The following is an 8,988-nucleotide window of genomic DNA, read 5'->3' as shown; positions in this document are numbered from 1 at the left end:
GCCAAGCTGGAGGGAAATGATGTCCGCTCTGCAGAGTACACAGCATTTCTCAGTCGAACTCACAAGGCAGGCGAGCAGAGAACACACACCGCCGGCCTCACTGCCGCGTTTCCCTAGTAGAGGCCCTGGAGCAAGTGGGGCCACGGCAGTTTCCCACAGGGCTGTGCGCGGCGCGGAAGGCTCGAGCTCACGCCCTACCGCTCGTTGCCAGGAGACACTTCACCGCCACCTCCTCCAATCAGGACTCGTCTCTCTTTGCCCAATCACAGAAGCCGAGAGAGCTGTAGTCGGAGGTGAAAGGTCACCCTGCTGTTTGGCGGCCATTTCTCTGGAAGCTCTGCGATTCGCGCCCAACCGTAGCTGCTCCAGTCACGAGGGACGGACGACAGCTGGGTCGGCGGCGAGTGGCCTGCAGCATTTGTTTATAGTCGCGATGGTAAGGAGGAAGAAAACGACCGGAGTCGAAGAGCCAAGGGAGAGCGGGTGACCAACCTCGCGGGGCCCGGTGCTTGATTAGCGCGTTTCCCATTCATCCGCGTGGGAGCCGCGCACCTGGTCGCCTGCCTTTTTTTCCCCTGCTCTGCTGATCTGAGGCGCGCGCGCTCCTTCCGACGCCCTTCCCTCCCCAGAAGTGCCCCCTGAACCCATGCCCCTCTTCGTTTGAGTGTGAGCCTGAGGTACCTTGCTGTCTGGGACCACAGGGTCGAGGTAAAGATGAAGCGGTCTTTATGCCCCACTTACCACACTGCGAAATCGACTTTAATTTCATCATGTTGGGATTCCTGGCCCTGCAGGCTTTGGAGCATTTATTTGTACGTTTAGCAAACAGGTTTTGAGCGCGTGCTACCTACTTGATACAGTTCTAGCCGCTAGAGTATAAGGCGAAAAGTACTGGCGCGGACCCTGCCATAGCTTTCCTCAGTCGGGTGGTGTGAGAGGTAGACTTTATCAAGTAACATAAGCATGTAATTATAAGCAGTATGAAGTGCTAAGAAGAGAGCAAACAGGATGCCGAGAGGGTGCAAGATGGGACATTAGAAGACAGGTCAGGGATGGCATCCCCGGTAGGAAGACTAGAAACGTGAATGATAGGAAATATGAAATCCAGCCCCTTAAAGAGAAAGCGTGTACGAAGGGGAACATGAGCATATAGGCCCCAAGTACGGAAAGAAGGCTTGACCAGTTGGGAAAACTGGCCGAAAGCCACACCGCTTGAAGAACTTGGCTATGAGATAGGATGGGGAAGATAGGTCCTGTTTAAGAGGTCTGGATTCTACTTCAAGTGCAGTTGAAAGCCAAGGAAGCATTTTAAGTAGAGGTATCACGTGATAAAAATAATACTTGTGTGCATAAGTTGTAGAAAGACAGGAGTAAAAACTGGATTGATCGTACCCTTATAGATGCTATCTCTTCTTACTACAGTGCAGTGTAATGTCTGTTTGTATGTGTTTTGCTTCTCCTCCTCCCAGTGTGAGCTTCTTGAGGACCAGGACTGTCGGCTGCATTTTTTTTTTTCCCCACCGTCTTTACCTTTATTTCTCTATAGCCTAGGACAATGAGTGAAGTGTAGTAGGTATTCATTGTTTAAGTGAATACTGAATGAAATTGCCTAACCAGGTATTTAAATTTCTCTTAATGCTCTTCAACAAATGAAAGTCAAATTTATGCAGTAAAGTGAGAATCAAGAGCTTGCTTTATTTGGATACCATAAAATATTGTTGATTTGGTAGAGGAGAGTAGGTAATGGAAACTGAGCAAAGGAAAAATAATTGATTGAGACCTTTTTTGTTCTTTGTGCAGAGTTTGCCCCTCAATCCCAAACCTTTCCTGAATGGATTAACAGGGAAGCCAGTAATGGTGAAACTTAAATGGGGAATGGAGTACAAAGGCTACCTGGTATCTGTAGATGGCTATATGAACATGCAGGTAAGCTAAGGAGATCGCTAAACTGTATTTATTTTGCTTTACCTTAACTCCTCAAGGGTTTACTGTGATATATAAGAATACAGTCAGCTAAATTCATAAACATAAAATTCAGGAAAAAAAAGAGTCAAGGTCAAGAAGGATGTTATAATTGTGATAAGCTGTGGACAAGACATGTTAAACCAAAATTCAGCCACAGAATTGACTTCTAGTGGTTAAAATAAAAAGAACTCAGAATTTGATTCATAGTGGTATAAAGGAAACAAATGGTTTTATGGTTTTTTGCGGGGGGGGGGGTTGTTTATTTTTGCAGAACAAGCAAAACTCCCAAATTTAGCTCTTCATTTTCCAAGTGAAAATTTTAAGTCTTTTAATGAATGCTAAATACACAAAATCAAAGCAATTCAATAGTATTTCTTGAGAGAAAAGACAGGCCAAGCCAAAGGAATTGTTGAACTGACTGCATGTGTGTTAAGCTAGCTTCTGTAAATGTTTAGGACAGAGGGTTTTTTTTGTTTTTGTAATTGTGGTGACATATATCTAACATAAAATTTACCATTTTAACCACTTTCAACTGTAGAACTCCGTGACATTCAGTGCATCACATTATGGTGCATCCATCACCATTATCCATTTCTAAAACTCTTATATCATCCCCAACTGAAACTACACCCATTTAAAAGATAACTCCCCATTTCCCCTTGTCTACTGGTAAACATTATTCTTTCAGTTTCTATTCTGAGTTCCTCATATCAGTCGAATCCTACAACATTTGTCCTTTTGTATCTGATATCAGTAGAATCCTACAACATTTGTCCTTTTGTATCTGATATCAGTAGAATCCTACAACATTTGTCCTTTTGTATCTGATATCAGTAGAATCCTACAACATTTGTCCTTTTGTATCTGGCTTATTTCATTTAGCATAATGTTTTCAGGGTTCATCCATGTTGTAGCATTTATCAGAGTTTCATTCCTTTTTGTGTATACCACATGTTAATCCATTCTTCTGTTGGTGGACATTTGAATTGTTTCCACCCTTTGGCCTTTGTAATAACAATGAACATGGGTATATAAATATCTCTTAGAGGTTCTGCTTTCATTCACTTTTTCTTTTCCTTTTCTAAATTTTCTTAAGGTTTATTCTTTTTTTTTTTTTTTTTAGCAGTGATTTTTACTTTATTCCATGGACTTCATTCATACAATTGAAAGAAAATGGTATTTTTACATTTTTTTTTTTTTTTTTACAAATAGTTTATTGTCAGGTTGGTTTCNTGAGGAGGGATGCTGAGCATCGTTTCATGTGTCTGTTGGTCATCTGGATGTCCTCTTTGGAGAAGTGTCTGTTCATATCTTCTGCCCATTTCTTCACTGGGTTGTTTGTTTTTTGGGTGTGGAGTTTGGTGAGTTCATTATAGATTCTGGATATTAACCCTTTATCTGATATGTCATTTGCAACTATCTTTTCCCATTCCGTTGGTTGCCTGTTAGATTTGTGGGTTTCCTTTGCCGTGCATGCTTTCATTCACTTCTTTTGGATGTGTATCCGGAAGTGGAATGATTGGATCATAAAGGAATTCTTTGTTTAATTTTTTGAGGAACTGCCATACTTTTTTCTATAGCAGCTGCACCATTTTACATTGCACCAGCAAAACATACAGGTTCAATTTCTTCACATCTTCACCAACATTTGTTATTTCCTGATTTGCTAATGGCCATTCTAATGAGTGTAAAATATCTCAATTGTTTTGATTTGCATCTCCCTAATGATTAGTGATATTGTGATCTTTGTGTGCTTATGGCAATTTATATATCTTTTCTGGAGACATGCTTATTCATGTCCTTTGTTCATTTAAAAACTAGGGTGTTTTGTTTCTTTGTTGCATAATTGTAGTAGTTTCCAGCCAGATGTTTTTATGAAAGAGTTTGAAATTATATTTTCCTGATGTGTAGGTGTTTATGTGACTGATGGCAGATGGATTTTAAAGGTTACTTGGGTAGGTGGTTAGTCCATCATGACTCTATTTCATACTGATACTTCTTGTAGGAAGAGTATTAACAGGGGCACCTATAAGCAGAAAGCTGAGATTTTCCTTAATTCAGGAGGTTACCACTTGCACAGATGATGCTTAGTCCCCAGAGTTCTTACAGAGCATGGTTTTGGCTTGTAAAATTCCTCAAGCAGGAATAATTTACCAATACCACAGAAAAATCTGAAGAGTAATACCAGTCTGTTGAAAATGTTCCAGACTTAAATAGTGGTAGTGATTACACAACTTTATGAATATATTAAAAACCAGTGGGGGCACCTGGGTGGCTCATCTCAGGTCACCATCTTATGGTTTGTGAGTTTGAGCCCTGCATTGGGCTCTCAGCACAGAGCCCACTTTGAATCTTCTGTCTCCCCCTCTCTCTCTGCCTCTCCCCACTGTCAAATAATAAATGAACATTTAAAAAAAAAAGTCAGGGTGGAGGGGAAAAAACAAACCACTAACTTGTATCTTGTAAAAGTAAATTTTATACTATGGGCATTGTATCTCAATAAAAGAAAGAAAGAAAGAATACCCACAGAATATTTGGTTTTAGAAGTAATGTAGTTCCTAGCGAGCCTGCCAGAGTTGTGAAATGTATCTGAATAACTATAACCACATTAATGATGCTTTTGAGTTTGTTTATTGAATGAAAATTTATTGAGTGCCCATTACGTACCTGGCTCTGTAAATATATACCAATGAACAAAATAAAGTCCCTACTTTGAAGGAGTTTCTGTTTTAGTAGTGGGAGATGGTAATATAATATTCTATCAGGTAATGATAGATGCTGTGGAGAAAAAGAAAGCAGAAACAAAGTGTACAGTGTTACATAGGATAGCCAGGGAAAGTTCTGAGGAAGTAAATTTAATCCGAAAAGAGAATTGAATGAGCAGCTGAAGAGAATATCTGAAGAAAAAGCATCTCAGTTAGTGGGAACAGCAAGTACATGGGCTTTGTGGCAGGAACTTGCTTGGTGTGTTTAGGGCGTGGGAAGAAGTCCAAAGCAGAATGACGTAGCATGATAAAAGAATGGAATGATAGTGATAGAGAACCTTTTAAGTGATTGTGGTTTATAAAAGTTACAAATAAAGTTTTTTACCTATTTGTGGAAGGAAACCTAAACATTTTGATGTAAAATTAGAAATAATAGTTTCCTGAAATAACTATTAATTATGGTTACTCTGAATTGTTTAACTTTCTCTTAAGAACTTATTTCTCTGTTTATTAGTACATAATTTTTAAAAATTCTTATTCAGTTCTTTGATTTGGTTGTTGACTAATATAAAAGTATGTGATATTTTAGATAGAGATTTTGCACCCATTGGGTTCTTCAATGTGATATGGTGTTATTACGCAGAAAGTTAATACCTGGTTCCTTAGAACTGAATTTTTGGAAAACTTTAAAATCACAACTTATTCATAAATTGGAGACTGTCTTCCTTGACATGCCGTTTTAATGTCTATTACAAAGGAGTCTTACATAACTGGGAGATTTAAAAAATTTGTTGAAACAAGCTTTATTATATATTCTGCATCCATTGATGTTAACTTTACTGAATGCTTATATGAATAACAAAAGTACCGCAATAGTAAAAGAAAGCTAATATCCTGTTAATTATAGATAAATGGGAGTTGTTGGTATAGTAAGTTCTCAGTTAATGAGCTCTCTCTCCAATATTACCTAATATTTTAGGTAGTGTTACACTATTTTTCTCCTGTATTATACTAATATACTTTCTTTTTATTTAAAGCTTGCAAACACAGAAGAATACATAGATGGAGCATTGTCTGGACATTTGGGTGAAGTTTTAATAAGGTAACAAGAATAGTAGTATATATAAGGAGTTACTGATGTGCACTAGAAATACCTGTTTTAAATTAGTGCCTCAATTTCAGAATTACTTCTTTAAATCACTATTAACATAATATTCTAAAATTTGACTTAAAGAGTTTTGAAATCCTTAAACTTGTCAAAGAAGATGGAAATTTTTTGGAGTTACTCATCCTTAAGATTTTTCTAGTGTTGATATTAAACTTTCCAGCTCTTGAGTGTAACTTTTTTCAGTAGTTTAGGTGAAAGAGCTTGGTTTTGAACTTTAGTTGGGTCTGGCTGCTATTAGGGATTTTTATTACATTCATTTTAAAATAGCTTCATGCCTTCAAATTTGAGTCATTACCTTTGTAAGATCATAAAGATACCATTTTATAACATCTGCTTGGTAAATAAGTTTCATGTGCTTTATAACAAATCACTGGTAAAAACTTTTTTAAAAAAAGAAAGAAATGATACGTTGTAAAATTAGCATTCGGTATTTTTGTAATCAAAAATATCTAGAAATAGTAATTCACATCTTAATGTGGTTTCCGGCTGGAACAACAAAATGGATTGTTTTTTTATTTACAGGTGTAATAATGTCCTTTATATCAGGGGTGTTGAAGAAGAGGAAGAAGATGGGGAAATGAGAGAATAGCATCTTTTTTGGGGAATTTTTTTTATATATATTTCTAGACAATAAACATTTTTTTTTTCAACTTGTCTTGTGAACTATTCATATTCAAATATTTCAATGCAGGGCTCAAATGTTGAAACAGTTGAAAGATTATTCACAGAATTAATACTTAAAAAGCCACTCAACTTTTTTCAAGTTGGTTTTCTTTTATAAGCTCAGTATTTTTTTTTTTTTTCTACAGGAGAAAATTATATGCTTAATAAACACGTATGAAGGTGAATTTCAGTGCTTTTCTTGTAATGATATATTAACTGAGACCTTTTAAAAAAACAACTGTTTCTTTTAAAGTTATTTTTGAACCACTTTTGACATACGTAAAGTTAAATATTTCCTTAGAATTAATATATACGGTTTCATTTTACTTAGTAGTCAACAAATTACCTGTTAAACTCTATCAGTGTAAGCAAAATAATGTACATGTTGCAGCTAAAATGGAAACATCACCTGAAAATTAAAATGATTGTGGATATAGAGCACATCAGAAGTTGTGAACTGGTATTTCAGCTGGAGGTATATGGTTTGTTCACTTAAGAGAATTAAGTGTTCTGAACAGAACTCCTTAATGTGAATTAAAAACCAGTCTCACAGTTACATTCTGAGAATATACTCGTGGTTTTCATTTAAGTTTTAAACTCCTCAAAACCATTTAGATGTTTTAGAGTTATACATTGTTAAAATGTATACTCCACAATGATAAAGTGTATACTATGAACTGTGGAATGGTTGAAAACAAATTAGATCATTTAAAGCCCCAGGTTCTCAGAGAATGCCATTATGGCACTTTACTGGTCATTCATCACATTGTTAATGTAAAGTTAAAGGAATGTAACGTAAAATAATGTAAGTTACAGTAAACTTTGGATGTGTAGCTCCAATTAGGATAACTCCAAGATATAGATGTTTAGCTGTATAGAATACTACTGAGAATATGGTAATAAAAGTCTTCAATAAAAGAAGATAACTCCCATTCCCAATCCTATAACCACCAGAATAAGTGTCTGTCTTCCTCAAATTGGTTAGGGCAACATATGGTGGGGCAGAATATTGCCGTTACTGAAAACCAAAATCTACAAAATGCCTAAAACATTCTGGCAGTAAATGTCTTATTAGTGCACCTATTCAAGTGAAAAAATATTCTTCCTCTATTGATTTTGCTCTTGTATCCTTGACCAAAAATAGCTCCTGTTTGTTACCAGATGAAGGTTTTGAGCGATAGATAAGTCTTCTTCCCAGCTGAAACAAAAGAAACAATACTTAGTATTTTTCAGCATAACTATTTTCTAATGAATTATAAGTAAAATAATAACATTCACTTGATTTTTCCAAGGAATTACATGGCTCAAAATAGTAAAAAAGAAATCACAGTTACAAAGGGATTGATAACCTAATCAATGTCCAATGTGCTAGGCAAAGTTACATAATAAATAGAGCATCAGAGTGAGTAGGAGACAGGAGTTAGGTTTTATGGGGAAGTTGAGTGATTTAGGTAAAGTCATCAAAAAGCATGTTTCAGATAGGGCCAGCCTAGAAAAGCACCATGTTTGAGGTCAACATTTCATTTCTCAGTAAGTGCCATAGCTGGTTTCTCCTGCATTGGTTAGAAAAGATCACTTTTCCTCTGCTGAACACCAGTTGTCTAGCATTTAAAAATCCTGTTAGATAAAAACTTGAGAAAACCGCGTATATCTTCTTAAACATTAGTAATCCTGTTGGCTCTTACATGTGTTCCATCAGGACAAGCTTAGGGAAACCCTTTAGTTTGTACTTGTTCATTCTTTCTGGGGCATATACTCAAGAATATCAGAATTTTCTCTTTTAGTCTTCTTTTTTCCTCCTTTACTATTTTGTTTTGCTTTTATATCTGAATTTGTGTGAATTAAATGGATGAGAAAACTGTTCTGTTGAATAGGAGATTTGATGAGGCCTCCAATGTCGCAAAAGAGGCACTAACCCTATTTGAGACTGCCCCTTGCATTGCAGAATTTGACATTCCTGGCCCCAGGTAAGTAACAAGGGCAGTCCTCCCCATCATTTTATCAACCAAAATGTTCTTAGGGACTAGAATCCCAGGATTTCTCCTAATGTGAACATTTTTTTTCTCTGTCAGCAATCTTCTTTTGATAACCGTTTTTATTAATACTATCTGAGAAAATTGCCAGTGATGAAGTGCCCTGACTGGGTAAGAACTGCTGCCAGAGGTTTTTGTACATTATCAACTTACCAGATTGTTATTGTTTTTTCATTTTTCTTCCAGTTTTAGTTCTCAGTCTCATTTTTAGCCTGTTAATTCAGTGAGCATTTATTGTGTATCCACTATGTGCTAAGCATTGGAGATACAAAGGTCATAAAAATTCATAGTCTAGGGGGTCCTGGGTGGCTCAGTCGGTTAAGCCTCATTGATTTCAGCTCAGGTCATGATCTTGCGGTTTGGGAGATTGAGCCCCATGTTGGGCTTCACACTGACAGGGAGGAGCCTGCTTGGGATTCTCTCTCTCTCTCCCTCTCTCTCTGCCCCCCCCCCC

General features: G+C 37.0%; 2 protein-coding genes across 2 annotated transcripts in view; one reads left to right on the top strand and one right to left on the bottom strand.

The window, feature by feature from the left end:
• Positions 1–296: 296 nt before the first annotated feature.
• SNRPF (small nuclear ribonucleoprotein polypeptide F) lies at positions 297–6,488 on the top strand. The gene is made up of 4 exons (XM_077772152.1): positions 297–436; positions 1,801–1,926; positions 5,708–5,772; positions 6,361–6,488. Exons 1-4 carry the CDS (start codon positions 434–436, stop codon positions 6,425–6,427), a joined length of 261 nt encoding a protein of 86 aa, XP_077628278.1. The 5' UTR covers positions 297–433; the 3' UTR covers positions 6,428–6,488.
• A 593-nt stretch (positions 6,489–7,081) lies between these two features.
• Positions 7,082–8,988, bottom strand: part of CCDC38 (coiled-coil domain containing 38) — a 46,195-nt gene continuing 44,288 nt past the window's right edge. Inside the window, exon 16 of the mRNA XM_077772151.1 lies at positions 7,082–7,699. Coding sequence (XP_077628277.1) covers positions 7,586–7,699 — 114 coding nt within the window. The 3' untranslated portion in view covers positions 7,082–7,585. The remainder of the gene's footprint in view (positions 7,700–8,988) is intronic.

The sequence above is a fragment of the Crocuta crocuta genome, unplaced genomic scaffold (assembly GCF_008692635.1).
Source record: "Crocuta crocuta isolate KB4526 unplaced genomic scaffold, BGI_CrCroc_1.0 scaffold216, whole genome shotgun sequence".
In the NCBI taxonomy this organism is placed as follows: Eukaryota; Metazoa; Chordata; class Mammalia; order Carnivora; family Hyaenidae; genus Crocuta; species Crocuta crocuta.
This window is presented reverse-complemented; position numbering and strand designations above follow the sequence as displayed.